This window comes from Macaca fascicularis, chromosome X (genome assembly GCF_037993035.2).
Source record: "Macaca fascicularis isolate 582-1 chromosome X, T2T-MFA8v1.1".
NCBI lineage: Eukaryota > Metazoa > Chordata > Mammalia > Primates > Cercopithecidae > Macaca > Macaca fascicularis.
In genome coordinates, this window is record NC_088395.1 from 32353925 (window position 1) to 32380416 (window position 26492).

General features: G+C 37.1%; 1 protein-coding gene across 14 annotated transcripts in view; it reads right to left on the reverse strand.

The window, feature by feature from the left end:
- Positions 1-26492, reverse strand: part of DMD (dystrophin) — a 2153717-nt gene that overhangs the window by 1197694 nt on the left and 929531 nt on the right. For all 14 annotated transcript variants that reach the window (XM_015443662.3, XM_065538825.1, XM_065538826.1 and 11 more), the window contains one exon: positions 13952-14124. In XM_015443662.3, the coding sequence (XP_015299148.3) occupies positions 13952-14124 (173 nt within the window). The remainder of the gene's footprint in view (positions 1-13951; positions 14125-26492) is intronic.

Below are 26492 nucleotides of genomic sequence, written 5' to 3' on the forward strand. Positions count from 1 at the left end.
AAGGGAATAACTTATTCATCATTTTCTATTCATAGATAGCTAAATTTTAAAAATGAATTATATCAAACTAGTTACTTAGTAAATCATGGTTTTCAAAGAAGATCTTTAGGGTAAAAACCAAAACAGAACCTTTCCCCATAAACCATGGTTTCAACAATTCAAAAAAGTGGGACAAGGTGGTTCAAGATGGCAGAATAGAAGCCTATACAATTCATCTCCCTCACTGAAACATCACATTTTAACAACTATGTGCACACAGGAAAGCACTGTCACCAGAACCAAAAACCAGGTAAGCAATCACAGTACCTGGTTTTAACTTCATCTTGCTAAAAGAGGCATTGAGGAAAGGCAGGAGAGACAGTCCCGAATCGCCAACACCACCCCTTCCCAATCACCCAGCACTGGATGTACAGTGCAGAGATGGAATCTTTGCACTTTTGGGACAATACAGCTACTGGGGAACTTTACATTGAACTAAGTGCTGTGCTGTCACAGTAGAGAAAAAAGTCATGCTGGGCTCAGCTAGTGCCTGTGCACAGAGGGAATATTTGAACCAGCCCCAGCCAGAAGGGAATTGCCCATCCCAGCAGTCAGAATTCGAGTTTCTTGGCAAGCCTCACCGTTGTGGGCCAAAGTGCTCTGGGGTCCCAGGTAAACTTGAGAGGCAGTCTGGGACACACGAACAGCAATTCCTAAGTAACTCCTAGTCATAGCCTGGGCTAAGAGCTAGAGGACTAGGGTGGCATGTGATCTAGGGAGACACCAGCTGGCAGGGCTAAGGGAGTGCTTGCACCATTCCTCCCCTACCCCAAGCAGTGCAGGCCATGGTAACAAAAGTGACTCCTTACTTTTGCTTAAGGAGAGGAGAGTGAAAAATAAAGAGGATTTTGTCTTGCATCTTGGATACCAGCTTAGTCACAGTAGGATAGGGCACTGGACAGAGTTGTGAGGACCCCTTTCTAGGCTCAGATCCTGGACAACACTCTCCAATTAAAAGAGATACAGTGTCTCGACCAGGCATGGTGGCTTATACATGTAATCCTAGCACTTTGGGAGGCTGAAGTGGGGGGGTGACTTGAGGTCAGGAGTTTGAGACCAGCCTGGCCAACATGATGAAACCCCATCTCTACTAAAAATACAAAAATTAGCCATGCATGATGGTGGATGACTGTAATCTCAGCTACTTGGGTGGCAAAGGCACAAGAATCTCTTGAACCCAGGAGGCAGAGGTTGCAGTGAACTGAGATCCTGCCACTGCACTCCAGCCTGGGCAACAGAGTGAGATTCTGTCTCAAAAAAAAAAAAAAAAAAAAAAGAAAGAAAGAAAAGGAAAGAAAAGAGAGAAAGAAAGAAAAGGAAAGGAAAGAAAAGAAAAAACAGATACAGTGTCTGAATGGATGAAAAAATAAGACCCAATTTTGTGTTGACCATAAGAAGCACTCTTCATCTATAAAGATACACATAGACTGGAAATAAAGGGATGAAAAAAGATATTCCATGACAATGGAAACCCAAAAAGAGCAGGAGTAACTATACTTATATCAGACAAAAACATCGATATCAGGACAAAAATATTGACATCAGGACAAAAACTGTAAGAAGAGATAAAGAAGGTCATTATATAATGACAAAAGGGTCAATCCAGCAACAAGATGTAACTATTATAAATAAATATGCACTCAACACTGGAGTACCCAGATATATAAAGCAAATATTATTAGAGCTCAGGAGAGAGATAGGCCTCAATACAATAACAGCTGGAGCCTTCAACACCCCCACTTGCAGCATTAGGCAGATCTCCCAGATAGAAGCTCAACCAAAGTAACATTGAACTTAATCTATACTATAGAATAAATGGACCTAATAGATATTTACAGAACATTTAATTCAATGAGTGTAGAATATACATTCTTCTCCTCAGCACACAGATTATTGTCAAAGATAGACCACATAGTAGGTCACAAAACAAGTCTTAAATATTCAATAAAAATGAAATAATATCAAGCATCTTCTTTAACACAATGGAATAAGACTAGAAATCAACAACAAGGAATTTTGGAAGCAATACAAACACATGGAATTTAAACAATATGCTACTAAATGACCACTGGGTCTATGAAGAAATTAAGAAGAAAATTGAAAAATGTCTTTAAAAAATGAAAGAAACACCACATACCAAAACCTATGGGATACAGCAAAAGTAGTACTAAGAGGGAAATTTATAGCTGCAGGTGTCTACATCAAAAAAGAAAAAAACTTCACATAAATCACCTAACAAGGCATCTTAAATACCTAGACAAGCAAGAGAAAATCAAACCCAAAATTAGTAGAAGAAAGAAATAATAAGGATCAGAGGAGAAATAAATGACTTTGTAGTAAAGAAAACATACAAAAAGTCAACAAAATGACAAGTCGGTTTATTGAAAAGGTAAACAAAATTGACAAATCTTTAGCCAGACTAATGAAGAAAAAAGGGAGAAGACCCAAATAAATAAAATCAGAAATGAGAAAGGAGATATTACAATTAATACCAGTTTATTGGGGCAATCTGCTCCCGATTGTTAACATGGGTTCTTTTCTATTTCCCTAAGTGTTGGCTGGTTGAGAAACAAAGGGAAAGAGTACAAAAGAGAGAAATTTCAAAGCTAGGTGTCTGGGGGAGACATCACATGTCAGCAGGTTCCATGATGCCCCTGAGCCGTAAACCAGCAAGTTTTTATTAGCGATTTTCAAAAGAGGAGGGAGTGTGTGAATAGGGTGTGGGTCACAGAGATCACATGCTTCACAAGGTAATAAAATATCACAAAGCAAATGGAGGCAGGGCGAGATCACAGGACCACAGGACGGGGCAAAATTAAAATTGCTAATGAAGTTTCCGGCACGCATTGTCATTGATAACATCTTATCAGGAGACAGGGTTTGAGAGCAGACAACCTGTCTGACCAAAATTTATTAGGCGGGAATTTCTTAATCCTAATAAGCCTGGGAGCGCTACAGGAGACCGGGGTTTATTTCACCCCTTTGGCTTCGACCATAAAAGACAGCTGCCCCCAAGGGGGCCGTTTAGAGGCCTACCCTCAGGGGCACATTCTCTTTCTCAGGGATGTTCCTTGCTGAGAAAAGAAATCAGTGACAGTTCTCCTATTTGCTTTTGAAAGAAGAGAAATATGGCTCTGTTCCTCCCGGCTCACCAGCAGTCAGAGTTTAAGGTTATCTCTCTTGTTTCCTGAACACTGCTGTTACCCTGTTCTTTTTTCAAGGTGCCCAGATTTCATATTGTTCAAACACACATGCTCTACAAACAACTTGTACAGTTAATGCGATCATCACAGGGTCCTGAGGTGACATACATCCTCCTCAGCTTACGAAGATGATGGGATTAAGAAATTAAAGTAAAGACAGGCATAGGAAATCACAAGAGTATTGATTGGGGAAGTGATAAGTGTCCATGAAATCTTCACAATTTATGTTCAGAGACTGCAATAAAGACAGGTGTAAGAAATTATAAAAGTATTAATTTGGGGAACTAATAAATGTCCATGAAATCTTCACAATTTATGTTCTTCTGCCATGGTTTCAGCTGGTCCCTCTGTTCGGGGTCCCTGACTTCCCACAACACCAGATAAATTCAAAGGCTCATTAGTGGCTACTATGAGCAACTATATGCCAACAAACTGAAAAATCTAGAGATAATGGATAAATTCCTAGACACGTACAACCTACCAAGATTAAACCATAAAGAAATCCAAAACCTGAACGGGCCAGTAACGAGTAACACAAGAGAAGCCTTAGTAAAGTCTCCCAGTAAAGAAAAGCTTGGAACCCAATGGCTGCATTGCTGAATTCTACCAAACATTTTAAAAAGAACTCATACCAATCCTACACAAACTATTCCAAAATAAATAGAGGAGGAGGGAATACTTCCAAGTTCATTCTATGAGGCCAGTATTACCCTGATACCAACACCAGAAAAAGATGTATCAAATAAAGAAAACTACAGGATAGTATGTGATGAATATTGATGCAAAATTCCTCAAAAAAATAGTAGCAAACTGAATTGAACAATACTTTAGAAAGACCATTCATCATGAGCAAGTGGGATTTATCCCAGAGATACAACCATGGTTCAACATATGCAAATCAATCAATGTGATACATCCTATCAACAAAATTGAAGGACAAAGCCATACGGTCATTTCAATTGATGCTGAAAAAGCTTTTGATTAAACTTCAACATTGCTTTAATGATAAAAAGTCTCAAAACTCTGGGTATAAAAGGAACATACCTTAACATAATAAAAGCCATATATGACAGACCCACAGCTAGTATCATACTGAATGGGGAAAAACTGAAATCCTTTCCTCTAAGATCTGGAACATGACAAGAATGCCACTTTCACCACTGTTATTCAATATAGTACTGTAAGTCCTAGATAGAGCAATTAGACAAGACAAAGAAACAGATCAGAGAGTATCCAAATCGGAAAGGAAGAAGTCAAATGATCCTTGTTTGCTGAGGCTAAGATCTTATATTTGGAAAAGGCTAAGGACTCCACCAAAAAATGATTAGAACCAATAAACAAATTCAGTAAAGTTGCAAGATACAAGATCAACATACAAAAATGAGTAGCATTTCTATATGCCAACAGTGAACAACTTGATCTGAATAAGATATAAAAAAGTAATTTTCCATTTACAATAGCCACAAATAAAATGAAATACCTAGGCATTTACTTAACCAATGAAGTGAAAGATCTCTACAATGAAAACTACGAAACACTAATAAAAGAAATTGAAGAAGATACACAAAATATCATTGTATTACATGCTCATGGATTGGAAGAACCAATATTTTTAAAAAGTCCACACTACCCAAAGCAATCTACAGAATCAATGTAATTCCTATCAAAATACTAATGAAATTCTTCACAGAAATAGTAAAAACAATTCTAAAATTTACATGGAACCACAAAAGACCCAGAATATATATGTACAGTGACCTTATTTTTGACAAGGTTTCTAAAAACGCACATTGAAGAAAGGACAGTTTATTCAATAAATGGAAAAGGGAAAACTGTATATCCCCATGCAGAAGAATGAAACTGGACCCCTATCTCTTGGCATATACAAAAGTCAAATCAAAATGGATTAAAGACTATAATCTAAGACCTCAAACTATGAAACTACTACAAGGAAACATTGGAGAAACTCTCCAGGACATTTGTCTGGGTAAAACAAATTTTAAGTAATATCCTACAAGCACAGACAAAAAAAGCAAAAATAGACAAATGGGATCACATCAAGTTAAAAAGCTTCTGCACAGTGAAACAACAAATAAAGTGAAGAGACAAGCAACAGAAAGGGAGAAAATATTTGCAAATTACCCATCTGACAAGGGATTAATAACCAGAATATATGAGGAGTTAAACAAACTCTATAGGAAAAAGTCTAATAATTAGATCAGAAAATATACAAAAGATTTGAATAGGCATTTCTCAAAAGAAGACACACAAATGGCAGACAGGTGTATGAAAATATGCTCAGCATCACTGATCATCAGAGAAATGCAAAGCAAAACTACAATGGGATATTCTCTCACCCCAGTTAAAATGACTTGTATCCAAAAGACAGGCAGTTACGAATGCTGGAGAGAGTGTGAAGAAAATGGAACTCCTGTACACTGTTGGTAGGAATGTAAATTAGTACAACCAAAATGGAGAAGAGTTTGGAGGTTCCTCAAAAAACTAAAAATAGGTTTACTATATGATCCAGCAATCCCACTGCTGGGTATGTAGCCAAAAGAAAGCAAATCAGTACATCAAAGAGATATCTGTACTCCCACATTTGTTGAAGCACTATTCATAATAGCCAAGATTTGGAAGCAACCTAAGCATCCATCAACAGATGAATGGACAAAGAAAATATGATAACATACATAGTGGAGTACTATTCAGCCATAAAACGAATGAGATCCTGTCACTTGCAACATCATGGATTGAACTGGAGGTCATTGTGTTAAATGAAGTAAGCCAGGCACAGAAAGACAAACATCACGCGTTCTCATTTATTTGTGGGAGGTAAAAATCAAAATAATTGAACACATGGAGATAGAGGGTAGAAGGATGGTTACCAGAGGCTGTGAAGGGTAGTGGGGGGTTGAGGGGGAGGTTGAAATGGTTAATTGGTACAAAAAATAGAAAGAATGAACAACACCTAGTATTTGTTAGCACAACAGTGTGACTATAGTCAAAATAATTTTACATTTTTAAATAACTAAAAAAAATACCATTTTACTGTTTGTAACACAAAGAATAATTGCTTGAGGAGATGAACACCCCATTTTCCATGATACTTGCATGCCTGTATCAAAACTTCTCATGTACCCCATATATAGATATATATATGTATATACACACACACAATGTATATATATGTTTACATATATACATAGTAAATATATAATACCATGTACCCACATGTATATATACTATGTACATATATAAATATATACTATGTACCCACAAATGTTAAAAATAACATTTAAAGATAAAAAATTTTGAAAAGTGGAACATAAATGGAAATTTGTACTTCTCCATCAGTCTATTGTATCTTCCTCTGCATTGTCCCCATGACTGAATCTATGGGATTCGTTTCTTCCGGAAGAAAAAAAATGGCTATGGAATAGGATATGAACAACTTTCTTAAGTTCAGGACATGCTTATTTTTTACCCCTTACTTCCTAATTCTACCAAGCTCAGAAACCAACAGTAAGAATTTTGTGTTGGCACATATACCTATACCCGGCTTGTGGAATGAAGATCCAGTCTTGCATAAAAATCTTCAAATATGGTAGAGATTAATGCTAAGACTGCAATGATAATCCTTCCTGAGTTGTCAGCATCCTGTATGTGCTTATCATGTATCTTCCCAACTACATATGGCATTGTGACAAATAGAAGAGGCTGCTAATGCTGCTATAGCTGAATGTCTCATTTAGGAACAAACAATTCTGGAAAAGCTCCCAGATTATGCATCTGTCCCTCTAGCTTCCACTTTAAAAGATAAAATTGTATGGTGATAACGTGAGGATTACTATACTATTCTTTCCTTATATGGGTAATGTGAGGTTATTTCCTTACATTGACATGAAAGAAAAATATTTATTGAATGTCTCAGTAGAAAGATTACAACTGAGATAGCAAATTCTTATCAGAAACTTGCATGAGGAATGGGCTTGCAGAATTGCATGCTCATTCCCTACTGTCTGAATACAGAGATGATTAGGGACTTTCTCTTCAAATCTGATTTATTTGGTTTCTACTCCTGTTTTCTCTCCTTTCATTTATTTCATTGTCTCATTTTTCTTCATGTAGCACACATGGCAGCCAGAGCCTGTGAGTGCTTTAATGCGGCAGGCTTAGTGCTATGAGAACTGAACAATGGAGAAATCCCTGGGGAAGCAGCTTCCAACTGTCCCACCCTCAGCATCCTAATGACCTGTGGAACTGTGGTTCCAGAATGGTGGTGATAAATTTGGAAAATACTTTCTCTAAAGCAGCAGTGCCCACATATTTGACAGGCAGTACTGGGCAATTATGAAATGTTCAGGGGTCCATGGTGAAATGCCAAAAATAGAACAATGTAGTATGCTTTTCCTAAAGCTCTACCCTCTTTATTAAAACAATTATGATTTATGTCCCTCCTGTACTTAAAGTACATATTTATTATTTTTAAAATGTAAGTATAAATTTTAGTCCAGTCCATCACTCACACAGAAATGTGTACACATCACAAATGTATGGTTCCATAAACTTTCCTAAAGGAAACACATCAATGCAAGTAGCATCCAGATCAAGAAACAAAACATTACCCAGTTCCTAGAAGCCTGCTTCAGCCCTTGTTAACCACAACTCACAAAGTTGTGACCTCTAAACTCCAAAGTGCCTATTTCTTAGTTTCACATAATAGATGCATACAGTAAGTATTCTCTTATTTCTGACTTATTTTATACAACACTGTTCGTATTTTATTTTTCAACATTTCATTTATTTTATGAAATATTATGAGCATTTGATTAATTAAATGCCCTTATATTGCTTTCTCTAATTTTTTTAGAGGATTCTTTTTGCTATAGAACTGTAATAATATAGAAATAAATACTCCTAGTCTCATGTCTATTTTACATCATATCTTAAGATCAGAACCATCTTGAATTTAACTACTTATATGGGTGGATAAGTCAACCTGACAAATCTGACTAAGTAGAATTCCAAGAAGGAAATACTGATTTTAAAGCATTACTTTCTTGACAGGGACCTTGTTGTAACACAATAATGCCATCTTATGGCTGTACAGCAATTTGTAGTCTAGAAACTGCTTTCATTTTGATGATACCATTTGAACGGTTCTATCCTCTTAGTCTTTGGGAAGTCATTTTCTAAAAGTGGGAAACATTCACTAATGGCTTGCAGGATAGTAAAGATGGTATCAGAAAGAAACTAAGGATACCAGAGTATAGCATCTGGCATTTAGTAGGCCCTTCTTAAGTGTTTGTTGAAAGAAGAGCTTTGTTTCTCTAATCCTAGACAGATCTTATGCAAATTCTTTGTTTTTACATGTTTCCTATAGGTATATTTTATAAGCAGTTAGTTACGCGAAAATCAATGAAAACTGAATTTAGTAGTAATATTAATTTCCCAAAAAATTAACTAGTAATCTTACATACAGGCATATCTATCCATATGTTCATGGTGCTTGTGGATTTACTGTTGACTGTGTTGACTGTTTGTGAACAATCAGAATGTCCATGAAAATAAGGCTTTTAATACTTTGATGATGTGTAACTTGTTGAGATACATGTTGAAATTCTATTTGCTGAAGACAATGTATGGAAGCAGGTATGTTAGATAATGAATGAGTAGTCATAAATTAGTCTGACTTTTTAAATATCTTCCTATTCTCATCTAAACAGTAATGTCTGTTTTACTTTATGACATTTAATAGAGATGAGTTTTGCAGTTATAACGTTCATGAATTTGATGTTTAATGATGGTCTCAGAACTTATGCCTTGGGAATGCTGAGAATCTAATGCATGCATTTTCTTGTAACTTATTTTGAGTAAAATATGCAAACTTATTGGACCTAAATATTTTGGTTAAAGAGAAATACGCAGATGTACTATTTAGTATGTGCTTAGGCAAGTCACATAACATAAAATATAGTTTTCTCCCTTGTAAATTAATGAAGCAGGGCAAAACCACTAAGGCATTTTCTAGCTGTAAAACAATCCTGTTATAAATTACTAACTATCTCTAATCATTTGAATTATGGTTCAGCAAATATTAACATTAACATCTCTCCCCCTTCCATTGTAGGAAGAGTCTACTTTCTCATTCTATTGATGTCAGATTTGTCAATGTAATTTGCTTTGGCCAATCAAATGTCAGTGAACTTCACAGGAGCATAGGCCATGAGTGTTCTTGGGAGATTAGGTTTATACTTTGGTGACTTGTCATGAAAACATGTCACTGACTCTTCATCTTCGGTCCAGAGCAAAAACATATATAGCAGACCTTAATCCAACATGCATCATAGAGCCTATCTCAAGCTAATCCACATCTTGAAGCAGAGCTTCCTGGCCAAGACCAGCTGAGTCAGTCAAGGTACAAGTAACCTAAACAGCCAATAATGCCTTTTGTTTTCAGCCAGCAAGTTCTAGGGTGATTTGTACCACAGCATTATTGCAGTCATAGCTAATACTACCATACATGTACTATATAAGAAAAATACCAATATAGCCCTTCTTACTAGCTCAAATTTATTTTGACTTAAACCCAAGTTGGCTTACTAAAAAATTCAGCAGATTTTTGTTGACAACACCACATGAAGGCTGTACTGAACATTTGTATATTTATGAATGCATAGCTTCTAAATCTCTCCAAGGATTCAAGAATCTACCATTGTATGGGACTTACTAGACACAAGGCGTTGACTGCCACTACAATGAAGAACACATTCAGCTATTTATTTTCCCTGACCTCTGGCAATAAGAACCTAGTTCTGTGGCCTAAACCTGTCTTATGACAGCAGTCATCAATTTATGACCCATCGGCAAAATCCAGCCTGCCATCTGTCTTGGTAAATAAATTTTTATTTGAACACAACATGCCTATCCATTTATATATTATATATGGTTTCTTTCACCCTAAAACAGCAGAGTTGTGTAGTTGTGACAGAGACTACATGACCTGCGGGGACAAAAATATCTACTAACTGCCCCTTTACAGAAAAAAATCCATCCTCTCACTTATCAGATGCTTCTGCCAGAGACCCTAATTGTGGAATGAGTGACATACAACAAGAATAAATAATTTGCATACTTTTTTTTGGCAGTGATGATAGTAAGCAATATCCAGTGCAATGGTGCTCCCGGTAAAGCAGTGGACTCTGGCATGACAGCAAAATAATTCAGATTTACCTCATAACTTGATACTGGATATATTCTGGATGCCTAGCCTGCTCTTCTTTTATACTTTCTGTTCATTGCTAAACCTAGCTCTCAGGCTTTCCTATTGATTCCATGAGGTATCTGATATCCTTCTAGTAATTTATATAATTCTACCTAAAGTAACTAGAGTCACTTTCTGTTAGTTGTAACTCAGAACCTTGAATGGTCTATAGATCTTGATTTATTGCTAATTATTAGTAAGATGTTTTCATTCCATTCTCCAGGGATCTTTTTCTTGCCCTCTTGTATAGCTCCAATCTACCAACCCTTATTTTACTGGCTAGTTGTCCATTTTCTCTCCAAGACTGTGAAGCTCTTCAAAGTGGGGACTGAGTCTAATTCTTCTCTCTGTAGTTCTCAGGGAAATTTGAAAGCATGTCAGAATGAATTGACAGATGTCATGACTATCAGAGCCATAAGATCACCATTTTTATCATCAAAATTGCCAACCTTAACTGAGCCATTATTGTGTTTAAGCAATCCACTAAGTTCCCCACGTATATTATGTCAGATAATCTTCATAACAACCCTGTGACAAAGACACTATTCTTTATACATAAGAAATGTATGGAGCAGAAGATTTAAGAAACTTGCTCAAGGGCACATAGAGAGTCAGCAGCAAAGTCAGAACTCCAAAACAGGTTGGAACTCTACAGCCTGTGCTCATAAGCAATTACTTAAGAAAGTTTTTATCTGAGATTAAAGTCATAGGAAATTTAGCAGCTCCTGACCAATTCCTATAGAATGTCAATGGAAGTACAATTTCAACCTCTGGATAAGGAAAGGGTGAATCTACTGGGGTTAGAGAAACTCTATCCTTTGTCAAAACCAGAAAAGTCCTCAGAGTTGGGGTGCGATTTTAGCTACCCTCTCTGTGGAATGACATTAGTGTTTCTGCTTATTTTTAAGTCTAAGGTGAAGGTAAACTGAAAGGGAAATGTCCATATGACCCAGTGAGAAGGGAATACCTGGATCATTTGCCAAAAATTACTTATAATTAAAGTGGAGGAGAAACCTCAAAAAGCAGAAAGCGTTATTTCTACTTTAGTGCAAAACTGGTAGGTGTGTACAGAAGCACAGTAATCACTGGCCACCCAAGAAGCCTCAAAGGTCCTTAGGGGATGGTGTGGGTGGCCTAGAATGCTTGGAGAAAACACTGACTATAAGAAGATAAACCAGAGGGGAAGAACTTCCTAACAGTGGAATGAACATCCCAAAAGATGGTAATGAAACTGACATCACTGGAGTAGCCTGCAGAGCTTCATAATGACTCAATGTGAAATGCTGGGAGAAAGTACACCATGGCAGCAATAGAAGTTTATTTAAATATTTGTATTTGTTTATTTTAGAGACAGTCTGTTATTCAGGCTGGAGTACAGTGGCACAATCACGGCTCATGGCAGCCTTGAATTCCTGGGCTCAAGGGATCCTCCTGCCTCAGCCTCCCAAAGCACTGAGATTACAGGCATGAGCCACCATATTATAAGTTTAAGTTTGTATTTGTAGCATATACACAGAGTGGCTGAGTTTCTTTTCCCTTATCAAGTCTGGCTTTGGATACTGTGGGACCAGCTATTTTCAAGGAAGTTGAAATAAATCTCTCTTTTTTTGTTGCTGTTTTTTGTTTTTGCTTTTGTTTTGTTTTGTTTGAGACAGAGCCTTGCTCTGTCACCCATGTTGGAATGCAGTGGCAGATTTTGGCTCACTGCAGCCTCTGCCTCCTGGGTTCAAGGGATTCTCCTGCCTCACCCTCCCAAGTAGCTGGTACTACAAGCACATGCCACCATGCACAGGTAAGTTTTGTATTTTTAATGGAGATAGGGTTTCACTATGTTGGCCAGGCTGGTCTGGACTCCTGACCTCAAATGATCTGCCTGCCTTGGACTCCCAAAGGGCTGGCATTATAGACATGAGCCACTGCACCTGGCCTGGAAGTTGAGATAAATCTGTTAGACTATGCAAAGGGGAAATATTCTCAGGTTTCTGAGAGGAGGCTTGAGTCCAGACACATTGAACACCCACTCTGTGCTCAACACTATATCAATCCTGAGCATATAACACAAATAAAACATAGCCCTTTTCTATAAAGAGCTTGTGCGGGAGCCAGAAAAGTAAACAAATTGATTACTATGTGTTAGGTTCTAGGAGTAGGCGCATCAGATCTTATATTCTACAGGGTAGCCACCAAGTCTGGAAAATTTACAAATACATAAATGACTTATTGATATATTACATTAAATGATGAAACAATATCTGAGTTTCCAGATGTTATGAGCAAGTAATCGTTTTAGGATTTCTAGAGAAAGACAACATCTGAAGTGAGACCTGAAGAACAGGTAGGTCAGAGGGAGAACAAAACACTTGGGCATCCACAAATTGATTTAATATCGCTAGAACATAATTCGGAGGGGCTGGCTGTAGGGCAGGCAGGAAGAAATAAACACTGAGGCTGACCAGATAATTATAAGCAATTAAGGAGTCAGGGTGTCATTCTCAAGGGAATGAGATTATAGTACCGAAGCTCTTACACTTTAGAAAAATGATGACCACTGAAAGATCATTGAGAACAAAGTAGAGACAATCATTTCAGACAACTGAGATTAATGCTAGAAATCTCTTTAGGTGCCTGATGTAGTAAACCAAGAACTAAAATAGGAGTAAAGATGGTTAGAAATGGACAGATGTAAGAGATACCATGGAGGTTCCCTGTAATTATTAGACAAATGATTTGATTTCCTCTGAGAATAATTAAGAAGCCGACCTTGAGAATAAAGAACTTTGAAATGAATCACTTTAAGCTGTTGGATAACTTTATTAATCTCAAAATGTAAAAGAAAAAGTATTCCACTTCTTGTGATGTGAGGCTAAATAATGTAACTGAATTTCTGCGCCCCCTTCAATTAAGTCAACAGCTAAATATTTCAATTAAGATAAAAAGAAATATGATTTTAAATTAACAAATTCCCCATTGCAAAAGAAAAATGTGAGGGAGGGTTATGCAAAGTGTAAAGTGTTGCCCTCCAAAATAGAAATAAATGAAAATCAATTTTTATTGATAGGCAATATTTTAAACATGTTAATCTAAGTATCAAACTCCTATACATTTTTGGACACAGATTTGACTAAAGATAAATACGTTATATCGAACAACTGTTTATAGCACCTCAATTTAATGACCCAATCTGATTTATGATTACCTGAAATTTTAGAAGATACAATGCTTCAACATAATGCTAAATTTAATACTGAATAATTTCTACAATTCAGCTCATTTTTCTGAATTGTTCATCATTATTTGTTCTCATTTTACTTACCATTTTTCAATGACAGTGATACTTCTTTTTCCCTGTCTTTTTTCCTTGGAGGGTACTGAAATAAATTCTACAGTTCCCTGAAAACAAATCATTTCTGTAAGTATCAAGCAAAATATACGTGTTACCTACCCTTGTCGGTCCTTGTACATTTTGTTAACTTTTTCCCATTGGAAATCAATCTGGGAGAGAGCTTCCTGTAGCTTCACCCTTTCCACAGGCGTTGCACTTTGCAATGCTGCTGTCTTCTTGCTGTGAATAATGTCAATCCGACCTGAGCTTTGTTGTAGAATATCTTTTATATTCTGTAATACAAAAATTTTAAAACACGTAAAAAAATGAATTAGCTGTCTATAGAAAGAGAAAAAATATGTATAAATCCCAAAGGTAACAAATGGTGTTGCATTTCTTAATTACTGACTTTTTAAAGTTAATAACCATGAAGTCCAGTGACTTTGACATGCTCAAATTCAATAGGTAAATCATAGACCTCGCCCTGAGAGAGTGGATCACTCCCTACATCTTAAAACTGCCTTCATTTGGCTTCTGTATCCTAACCTCTTCTGGTTTTTCTTCTACCTTTATGTCCACTGCTTCTCAGTTTCCTTTGCTGGATCCTTCTCATCCTGATCTTAATGTTAGAGTGCTCTGACTCAGTATTTGCATTTCTTTTCTTCTCTGTCCATAATCCCTCCCATTTGTTCTCATAATTTCAAATATCCTGTATAAGACAATGACACCCAAATGTGTATCACAAGCCTGGACATCTCCTCCGAACTCTATTCTAACAAATGCTAGTACTTTCTCAACACTTGGAGGTCTCACGAGACTTTCAAACTTAATATGATGCAAACAAAATTCTGAACTGCATTTCCTAATCCTTCTCCTCCCATAGATTCCCTCATTTCAGTAAATGGCAATTACTGATTTCAATTGAATTATAGTAATTCAATTAACAATTACTCAGATTGACAACTTTGGAGCCATCCTTAATTTTTTCAGTCTCCAGTATTTGAATTATTGGACAATTGTTCTGGCTTGACTTTCAGGACATATCCAGAATTTGACCACTTCTCACTACCTTTCTTGCTACAGCTCTGATATAAGCTATCGTTATCTCTCATCTGAATTACAGAAATATCTATCTAAATGGTCCTCTTGCTTCCAGTCTTTCCCCTCTAGTGGATAATTCTCCACATAAGAGCCGAAAAGATTCTTTCAAAACATAATTGGGATCATATCACTCCTCTGCTCAAAATCTTCCAGTGGCTCTTCATCATAGAGTTCAATCACAGCCAATTTCAAAAGCCTACATGAAAAACAATTATTCTTGCTGCACTTTATACAACTACTCAGACCAAGTATAATAAAGCAAATCAGTCCTGTGATGATTTGTCTTTAGTAAAAATGGGAGACTGGAGAGAGAAAAAAAAATTATGTTTTAAGAACTATGGTACACCTGCTATTAGTCTCATCAGTTGTTTGAGTTTTTTCCTGCAATATAGACTGACCCTGCTTATTCCTGTGAATCTGCCAGTGATCTCTGACTATACCTCAGAAGAAACAAGAAGGGTGGGTAATGTAAAAACCTGCATCAGTATTCTAATTCTGGACATGTATTGGAATCAGCTAGCAACCCCATATCACTTTGGTTCCAACAGTTGCCCAGTTCATGAAAAGCCTTCTAATTTAGTTTACTTGGGATAATTTTACTTATTTTGTTTTACGGTTGTGGAATATATTTGCTGTTGTACTCTGTGTAGGAATGCAGTATAAGCTTAGTCAATGTTTTCTTAAATTGAAAACTTACTAATCTTCCAGATACCACCATTTATCAATTATGAACGGCCCTCACCAAACTGATAATTGCTGACTGAGCTCCTCTCTACCCTGAATACAAGAGACCCTAATAGTTAAGCAGAAATATCATCACCCATATTCAGCCTGAAGAAGTAACAGAAGATGTATCTTCATCCCTCTACAACCCTTAGGATTAAGGGTTCCCTTGTAAAAGAAAGGGGGGAAATAGGTCAGAGGCATTAGAACCAGATCAACTCCATCTTGAATAGGGGCTGGGTAAAATAAGGCTGAGACCTACTGGGCTGCATTCCCAGGAAGTCAGGCATTCAAAGTCACAGGATGAGACAGGAGGCCAGAACAAGATATGGGTCACAAAGACCTTGCTGATAAAGTTGCTGTAAATAAGCCAGTCAAAACTCACCAAAACCAATATGGTGAAAAAAGTGACCTCTGGTCCTTCTCACTGCTCATTATACACTAATTATAATGCATTAGCAGGCTAAAAGACACTCCTACCAGCGCCGTGACAGTTTACAAATTCCACGGAAGTGTCAAGAAGTTACCCAATATTGTCTAAAATGGGAGGAGCCCTCAGTTCTGAGAATTGCTCACTCCTTTTCCCAGAAACCTCATGAATAATTCACCCCTTGTTTAGCATATAATCAAGAAATAACTAAAAGTATCCTGAGTCGAGCAGCCCATGCCACTGCACTGCCTATGGAGTGGTCATTCTTTATTCCTTCACTTTCTTAATAAACTTGCTTTGACTTTTTTTTTTCTTTTAAAAGCATAATCTTTACTATGACCTATACATCTCTCTATGACTTGGTTGTATACTACCTACCATTCCAACTTCATCTCTTCCCAGTCTCTTCATAGTCCACAACACTCCACCCTCATTAGCTTTACTGCATTACTTGAGTATACCAACTATATTCTTGCTTCAAGATTTCCGCCCTTGCTGTTCTCCCTGCCAAAAATAGTTTTCCTAACCAACATTTATATCACTGGTTCCCTTACTTCTTTCTCATGTTAAAGGGGCCTTCTCTACTACCCTATTTTAAATAGCATCAGCAATCACTCTTTATTCCTTGCATTATTCTTCCCTTTTCTTTATAGTACTTATTTCTAACATTAAAATATATATCAAGTGGCCTGTATATATCATTAGACTGAAATCTATGAGTATAGGGATGTTGTTATCTGTTGGGCTTCCAAAGCTCAAACCTGTGCTTGGCACATGATAGATGGCAAATGCTTTTTTGTTGAATGAATGAATAGATGATCCCATAAATTGAATCCATGCTTTATTTATATTCTATTTAATGGAGAAATCACAAACCACAAATGTGTTATATAAGAAGAAAGAGAAATCTAAACATATTTATTCTCAAATAAATTTGCTAAAAACTACATTCTGGCTATTCTTGCTAGTATGAATTTGGTTATTTTGATCATCTAAATCATATATAGGGTCCACTGAACAAAATGTATTGAGTTCTTCCCATGTGTAAGGAGCAATATAGCAGAAAGAAAAGTGGGTGAAACACAGTTTAGTTTGCTTTTAAGAAGTTTTAAGTGGGTTTTATTGTAGTAGTAAGAAAGGGTATGGTTTGAAGAATTGAAGAACAAAATGGAAGTACAGAAGCCTTAGCTAGATGAGAAGGAATAGATGAGTGTTCTTAGTGGTACCAAACATCTTCTAGAAGTTCAGAGAAAAAATCTATCATATATCATATTTGGTCTTAGGCTCAGGAAAGAATTCATGAAGAAGGAGCAATCTGCAGTAGACATACCTGACTAGAAGTGGGAAGAACATTAGAGCTAGTAGGTAACACACACGCAAAGCTAGGTAACAAGTGCAGTCATATTTGGTTGCCTTTTTGGTAGCATAGAAGCTTAGGGGAAGATGGGCCAGGAAACAGAGGCTGAGGATATTCAATAATATACTTTGAATTTCAACAGAAAATTCTGCCTGTACTTCAGTAGCTAATGGGGAACTATGATTTTTAAAATTTATCATTATGTAAGATTTCATATATATATGAAAGTAGGAAAATAATACAAATAGCTCCCATAACCCTATAATCCAGTGCCAACTGTTATGACTCCATGGACAACCTTATTTTATGTATCACCCCACCCACTCACCTCTTCAACTAGATTATTCTGAAACAAATTGATATATTTTTTATCCATAAATACTTCAGCATTTTTCTCTTGCTGAAATATTCTCTCATAACTCTTTTTTCAGAAAGTACATATAATACCATTACCACACCTACAATATTAACAAAAGTTCATTAATTAAATCAAGTATCTAGCTGCTATTCACATTTGAGTTGAAGTGGGAAGGGAGTTTAGGAAAACAGCTCAGCAGAATTCAGTGGCTGTGTGTTGGGTGAAGAAGAGGAAGAACTTGAATGACTCTTAGGTATCTAAACTGGGCATCCACATGATTTGTGGTGTCATTGGGTAAAAGGATTTCAGATGGATGAATAGGTTCCATGGGTACATGCTTGTATATGTGTGCATAAATGATTAGTTCAATTTTGGACTTGGTCATAATGAAAAGCCTTTGAGGCATCAAACTGTAGATGTTCCATAGGCAGGTGAAATCAGATTTTGAGGAATAAGATGACAAGGATTGCTGAGCCATACATATTTTCACATTTGGATACATGGACTAGGCTTTCTGAGCAAAGAGTTCTGGTAACTGACTTAAAGGATGACTGAATGGCAAGCTTACCTTGGAATTTAGTGCATTGCTCCGGAGAGACTTAAAAACTTTTATCTCTAAGAGCCCTTTGATTACATTTCAACTTATATTCCAAAAATAATAGACTTAGATCTTTGGTTTATATCCCAGAGCAAAGTCTCTGTCTTTCTGTATGTCTGTCTCTCTCACTCTCCTCCTGATGCATCAGGTGTTGTATATAAGCTCTGAGATCCACAATATTGGGGTTTCTCTCCTGTACTACAACCCCTGCACTCACAGATAAACATCTTGCCCTAAGATGCTTTTGAGTAATTAATGGTATATTCTGTCATCCAGAGATCTTGTGTTTCCTGACTAAATATAAATGTTAACAAGTATCAAAAAAGGGAATCTTTTTTTTTTTTTTTTTAGAAACGGAGTCTTGCTCTGTCGCCCAGGCTGGAGTGCAGTGGCGTGATCTAGGCTCACTGCAACCTCCACCTCCTGAGTTTACTTACACCATTCTCCTGCCTCAGCCTCCCGAGTAGCTGGGACTACAGGCGCCCGCCACCATGCCCGGCTAATTTTTTGTATTTTTTTTTCTTTTTTTTTTAAATTTATTTATTATTATTATTATACTTTAAGTTCTAGGGTACATGTGCATAATGTGCAGGTTTGTTACATATGCATACTTGTGCCATGTTGCTGTGCTGCACCCATCAACTCGTCAGCACCCATCAACTCGTCATTTACATCAGGTATAACTCCCAATGCAATTCCTCCCCCCTCCCCCCTCCCCATGATGGGCCCCGGTGTGTGATGTTCCCCTTCCCGAGTCCAAGTGATCTCATTGTTCAGTTCCCACCTATGAGTGAGAACATGCGGTGTTTGGTTTTCAATAGAGATGGGGTTTCACCGTGTTAGCCAGAATGGCCTCAATCTCCTGACCTCGTGATCTGCCTGCCTTGGCCTCCCAAAACAAAGGGAATATTCTTGCCTATCTTCAGTCAAAATTGGGAAGGATTTTAATCATTTGTAAGTTGGAGACTGGGTTAAATAGGGAGTGACTGCTGCTGATTGTACAGCTTTCCAGATGATGGGCTCTGAAGAAAACTTCACAATTAGAGAGGGAAACAGGAAAGAAGTTAACAATAAAACTTAGAGGGTTTTCTGCGTTATTCTAAGATTTCATGTTTATGGTGCATGAGGACATGCCTTGCGCAACAACTAAGCTGTAGAGGCAGGTGAGACTATGGACAGTATCAGTTGTAAAAGATAAAAGCCAATGCTTACAATGGGAACCTTAAAAAAAGCAACTGTGTTCTCATGTCTTATATATCATCTCAGCAACAGAATAAGATACAACAGTTATGGGTGATGTGAGTGAATTTCAGATAAAGAAGGTGTTTTTAAAATAAAATTTCAAGGCATTCTCTTCAAGTCTATGTACATCTTGTAATGGAAAGCTTTCACTATTTCTTTTGTTTAGCACCTCAATTTAACTCTGTGGAAAAAGCACTTATCTGATAGGTCAGGTATTACCATACAAAAGAAAGAACAAGCCAACACAGAAATAGTCTGAGAATTTACTTATCTGGAGGAATTCAGGTTAAAACTGTCTTTTAGCAATTTCACATAGAAAATTGAGTCATTGGAATATGTGTGATGTTGAATAAGACTAGGGGTGGTCAGATTGCTCAGGAAAGGTGTTTAGAGTGAAAAGAGTGAGAAGAAATGTGGCATAAAGATGAACCTCTGTGGAAAGCATGGGCAGAGGAAGGAGATGAGTATCCCTAAAGAATAATAGTCATCAGACGCAGGAGGAGAACCACAAAGAGGGAGAGAGCTGTCAACCAGTCAGATGCAGCTAGGACCAGGAGGGAAAAGTCAACTTGGGCAATTTAGGAGGCCATTGGTGATCTTATCAAGAGCAACAGCAGCATGTTGGAAGTGGAAAACATAAATGTAAGCAGACCAGACTGTCTTTTGCTGTCATTCTCTTTCACTACAAAATCAAAAATAGCTTAGCACAACATTGCAGTATGCCATATTTGACATCAGAGACTTGTTTATTGAAGAAAAGTTTACTACTGATAAAAACAAAACTCATAGTAAAACAGAAACTGTTGGATACTATGCTCATTATCTGGGTGACGGGGTCATTCATATCCCAAATCTCAGCATCAAACAATATCAATATATCCATGTAACAAACCTGCACATGTATTCCTGAATCTAAAATATAGTTGAAATTATAATAAGAGATACAATGGATTTAATACCTATGATTAATGCCCTAAAAGTCATTGAACTCAAGCATATCTCTAGTATTATTTCTTTACTTTTATTTACCTGGTAGAATTTTACTACCATCTTCTGATGGCTCCAAGCCTAGAGTCTTGGGTGGAATGTTTAGGGTTATTCCACTACCCTGATTAGGTCAGGTGCCAGAACTATGCACCAACATATCTTCTTGGCTGCTTCTGTTAACTTGCCTGACCTGGGAAGCCTGATTTCACAAGTACTTGATTTGATTCAACTCTAAATTTTTTAAGTCACTGACTCCATCATTCTTGCTTGGCTGCCAGTCCAATGACAAAGATCCATAAGGCTACAAAGTTCTCCACTTGATACCAAGCAGCCAGCTGAATGAAAGGCTGATTACTTAAATTCAGAATGGGTAACCAATCACATTTGTTAGTACACAGACGGCCCAAACCCTTTAAATGCATAGCTGTAAGCACCCATGGAGAAAAAATTCAAGGAAAGAGATAAAGGATCTTCCCCATCAGCATATAAAAGTTGTCCAGTTATGGCTTTGATATCATTTGTGTGTGTGCATGTATGTGTGTGTGTATGTATACTCTGAGGATTTGAGCTTGCAAAGCTTCCTGATTTTAATCTGAGTCTCTGGAGAGCTATCAATTCTTTGGAATGCTGTAGGATTGCTCAGCATCAAGTTATGAACGGTTTTGGCAATGCTGGGCAGCATGTTGCAAATGCAGGAAAACTTTTCATCTTAAATGAGAAAAGCAAAAAGCAAAAACCGGGGCAGGGGATGTCATACTCCCTGGATATCTAGATATTAGCTCCTTGGTGCATTCTCAGAGAATGCTGTCAAAATTGGCTGGAGTCCAGGAAATAAATCCTTTTTAAAGTCCCTGCACATATTTGTGTCCCCAAGGCATTACACACAGAAAAATGGTATGTGCACCAAAGAAAATTTTGTAGCACTTTCCATAGTTTAAAGTCAGAGATGAGATCTCTGATAGCATTTTACTATTTTCGTTTGTCTAGAAATAAGTGATCTTTATACTTTCTGACTCTCTAAAAATGAAGCCATAGTCCCTTGTAGTTGCTATGGTGATATAAAAATCCCTAGAATCACTATAGAATATAGCATTTCTATTTCTCTCCCTGAATAATTCCTTATCTGAAAACATGATGTCAGAATGATAAAGTACCAACTTTTTAGTCAACTCCCTTCTTAATTTTGACATGCCCCTATGACTTGACCACTTCACTACTCCACTGAAATTCTGTAAGATAGTTATTTTTAGCCAATCTTCCTGCAAAAGGAAATTCTAAATATACATAAAAAAGAAATTTTAATTTCTGAAAGGCATCTGTACATGAATTTATACAACTCGAGTCCTCAATATTTTGAAATAGGATATTTGCATCTCTGGTTCTCCGTCTTCAATAAATTGAATAAGACCCTGAATATATACTGTGAATAGAGAAAAATTAGACAGCATGGTAACTTTTACAACTGGCAGATGAAATCCAGATACCTAAAGGAAAAGCAGATATCTATAAGCCATGTGGCTTCAGTTCATTTATCTATTGAAAAGCTTATTGTTTAAATAAGTGTTTATTGATAACACACAGTATCAGTCTCAAATTTGAGATATGAAAATAAAGACTTTAAAATGTGAGTCTCTCCCTTAAGAAGATAATCGGTTTTTAAAGGAGACACATACAGAAATAATTTGGACATAAAAATGCTTTGTTTATTCAAGTGTTGCGGAGTATGTGTCTTTAACAGTATAAAAGGAGAAGCCAGAGAATACAGATAATTTATCTAGGAAACAAACAAGGGACCTATTTGTCAACTAATCATTTAAGATAAAGGTCTCAAGCAACCCTTAACTATGCTCCATTCTTTATCATAAGGGATAGACTTCTACTGTTTAGTTTTTCTTGCATTTAATGTAAAGTGACAACTACTCCCTTGCTGTCAGAGATTTTCATTTCAGAGCTTGCCTTTGCCATCTAAATGGTAAACTTATGTGTATAAATGTCAAAGTAGATATTGCAGAACCTGAACAGAACTAGAGTAGGGGAGAGCAATATCTGACAAATTGAACTTACTGTTAATCACTTTTGATGAAAGTAAACTGAAAATAATTTACTGAAGTTTTAAATATCTTTTTTTTTTTTTTAACCTATAGCAAAGTTCATTGCCTCCCAAATACTGTGAAAAGTGCCAGTGTAACTTCTATTATTTAAAATAGCGGCCAGGCTGGGTGGCTGACGCCTATAATCCCAGCACTTTGGGAGGCCGAGGTAGGTGGATCACTTGAGGTCAGGAGTTTGAGACCAGCCTGACCAACATATGAAACCTCGTCTCTATCAAAAATACAAAAATTCGCCAGGTGTGGCAGTGGGTGCCTGTAATCCCAGCTATTCAGGAGGCTGAGGTAGGAGAATCGCTTGAACCTGGGAAGTGGCGGTTGCAGTGAGCCGAACAAGCAAACAAACAAACATCATTTCCTCTGTCCCATTTCTGTGGTCATTCAATTCAGTCGTTTCTTAATCTTCAACATCCAATTACTAAATAAGGATGGCTATAATTTACAAGTGTCTTTGCTCCTGTATTTCATACCTAGAAATAAGCTGACATATACCTTCACAAATCTACAACTCTTTCCAAGCTAAGATTTTAAATAATATGTCCACTGTGGGATGTATATACAAACATTAATTGGCTAATTTGTCTTCTGTTTAAAAGTTTGTCCTCAGTAATAAAATTTTACATCAGAAGTTGTCAGTGTTCTCTCAAAAAGTTTCAATTAGAAAAAAGTTTTCAAATGAAATAAAATTACAAATATATAAAAGCATAAGTTAAAATATAAGATAATATGAAATCAATTGTTGTTTTAGTGCATTTTCCCCTAAAAATGATTTCAGTGTTTCAGTGATATTCTGGTTTGAAATATATCGAACTTTATTTTTTAAAAGAAATGATAAAATTGCTTTTAATGATTTCTCAGTTTTCATTTCTCTGAAGGACTAACAATAGCAGATAGCTGGAAGCACTTATAATTCACATTTTTAACCATATTTATTTCCTGAAGGAAATTCCAATAGCTTCCCCACTGCATCTTTCCCTCCTTGGCAGGATTCAATACAGTTAGGCACAGTTTTCATCACACAACCCTAGCCTCTCTAGTTTTAACTAGTAATATTATATTCTAGGTTTCTCTCTGTGTGTCTAACAGCTACATCTCTGTATTCATTCATTAACTCAAGAAATATTTGTTGAAAACCTACCATGAGACAGTCTTTATTTATTTATTTATTTATCTATTTATTTATTTTTGAGACAGAGTCTCACTCTGTCACCCAGGCTGGACTCCAGTGGTGCAATCTCTGCTCACTGCAACCTCCTCCGCCTCCCAGGTTCAAGCAATTCACCTGCCTCCGCCTCCCAAGTAGCTGGGATTACAGGCGCACGCCACCACGCCCAGCTAATTTTTTGTATTTTTAGTAGAGATGGGGCTCTCACTATGTTGGCGAGGCTGGCCTTGAACTCCTGACCTTGTTATCCGCCCACCTTGGTCTCCCAAAGTGCTGGGATTACAGGCGTGAGCCACTGCGCCCGACCTGAGACCGTCATATTTTATATCTTGGGTATATAGTAGTGATCCAGAAAGAAAAAGTCCCGCTCTCTGGAATCTCACCTTCTATAGGAGAATAAAGTAAACAGAGAAAAGGCTAAACTATATACTCAATTAGATAGTAGTTCAGTGCTGAGGAGCAAATGAAAGCAGGTAAGGGGAAATGAAGGATAAAGTGGGGGGTCAGAATTTTAGATAGGAGGGGTCAGGGAAGACCTTATCAAGAAGGCAGTTTTGAAGTAAAGATCTGAAGGAAATGCACCATTTAAAGAATTATCCATTTAAAGAAAAAATTAACCATTTAAAGAAAAATCATGAAAATAATATTCCAGGCGGCTAAAGCAAGTATAAGGGCCCTGACACTGGAATGTGCCGGGAGGAGTGGTCAAGAAACATGGAGGAAGTTATTATGGCTGGAGTGTATGAGTCAGCGACCACCAGAGAAATATCAGAATGAGGTGGGTAACCCGCGGAGGGACTTATGAACATAAGGGCTTCCCTGTTTACTTTGAGGGGGTTGGGGAGCATTGGGGCTTTGGAAAAGAAGCGGGGGATGTAATCTGACTTTTCATTTAAATAGGTATCTCTGGCTAATATGTTGAGACTAGAGTCTACGTGGGAGAAGGGAAGGAGGGAGAAGTTGTTAAGAGACAAATGCAATCATCCATGCTGGAGATAATGGTGGTTTGATCTGGATCAGAGTGGAGGCAGGAGTGAATTCTGGATACATTGTAAAGGCCGAGAGTCCTTAGGATTTGGTGGCCAATTACATGTGTGTTGGTAGAGAAAGGATTCAAGGATAACATGAAGAATTTTGGCACAGACAAGTGGAATAATGGAACTGCCATTAACTATAATCTGGAAAATTGCAGGAGGATAAGGTTAGGGTGTAAGATTTTTATATGCTAAATTTAAGATGTTTACTATATTTCTAAGTGAATATATAAAATGCATATATATGTCATGATTCAGGAGAGAAATCTTTACTAGAGATACGAATTTGAAAGTCACTAGGGGTAACTTTTAATCTCTTCCACACTTGCTCAGAAAATACTGGTATTTTGCTATATTCCCTTTCCAGACCTCTTTTCTTCCAAACCCAACCCTGTAGACAATCTTAGCCATTTCCATCACTTAAATAAAACTTTGACACAAAAGAATTTTATTTAAGGGTGGTGGGAAAGGGGATAAGTAAAATGTCAAGATGGGAGCTTAGATGCACTGCTGTTAGGGCCCAACAGAGAAGGCACCCAGCAGGAGGAGGGAGTTAGCCCTTTGATGGTCGATTTTGCTTAAGGCTATATCAAGGTGTTTTGGGGATAACAGAAATAGAAGGAGCTAGAAGAAAGTACAGGGAAAAAAATTTAAGTCTATAGATTGGTAGACAGTCAGAGACTCTTGGTTCTGTTGCCATGGTGGAATTATTTATACCTTCCAGAAAACCTTTCCTCAACCAATCAGAGTATTTATTTTACCAGATAGATTTACTTAACCATTTTGCACTAACACAGGAAAATGGGTAATCTAGGATGTTGGACATCTCCTGAGTGAACTTTAATAATGAGAGTCCTGGTACAGCTACCTGAATTCAGGGTATGGTTTCTAAATTGGTCCAGCTATGCTGAACACAAATATCTCCTTACTTATTTTTTATCTCTTTATTTTTTCTTGTGTCCAATTTATCCTGCCATTTTAAGGATTATCCCTGTCCAAAATCCATGCATGATGACATATAGCTTTTTGGACACTTTCAAGGCCATCTTTTAGGCAATCAAGACTCCAGGGAAAAAGAAAAAGAAAAAACTGGATTCACAGTTTTTATCCAGCTTGATTTCCTAGTGCTTTGCCAGCAGAGACACTTGGAAGGATAATCAAAGTGAATAACAAAGTGAAGGATAGTCTCTTTTTTATTCTTCAGACACGTCCTTCTGATACAATTGTTTTACCCTTACTGACTTTGTTTTCAAAGTTAAAAACATTTTCTGCATCAAGAAACTGTATAGTGTAGTGCTTAAGAGCAGAAACTCTGGAGCTTGAACATCCAGAGTGGGACTTCAACTATGATATTTAAAAACGATCTCACCTGAGCAAGTCACTTAACTCCTTGGGACCTCCTTTTCTCTGAGTTTGGGTAATAACAATAGAGCCTTCCTCGTAGGGCTGTTATGATGACCATACAAGTTACTATAAGTGTTTAGAATGTGTCCTGGCACATAAATAATAACTGTCAGCTATCAGATTCAAGATTAGTCCAGATTCCAATTATATTCAC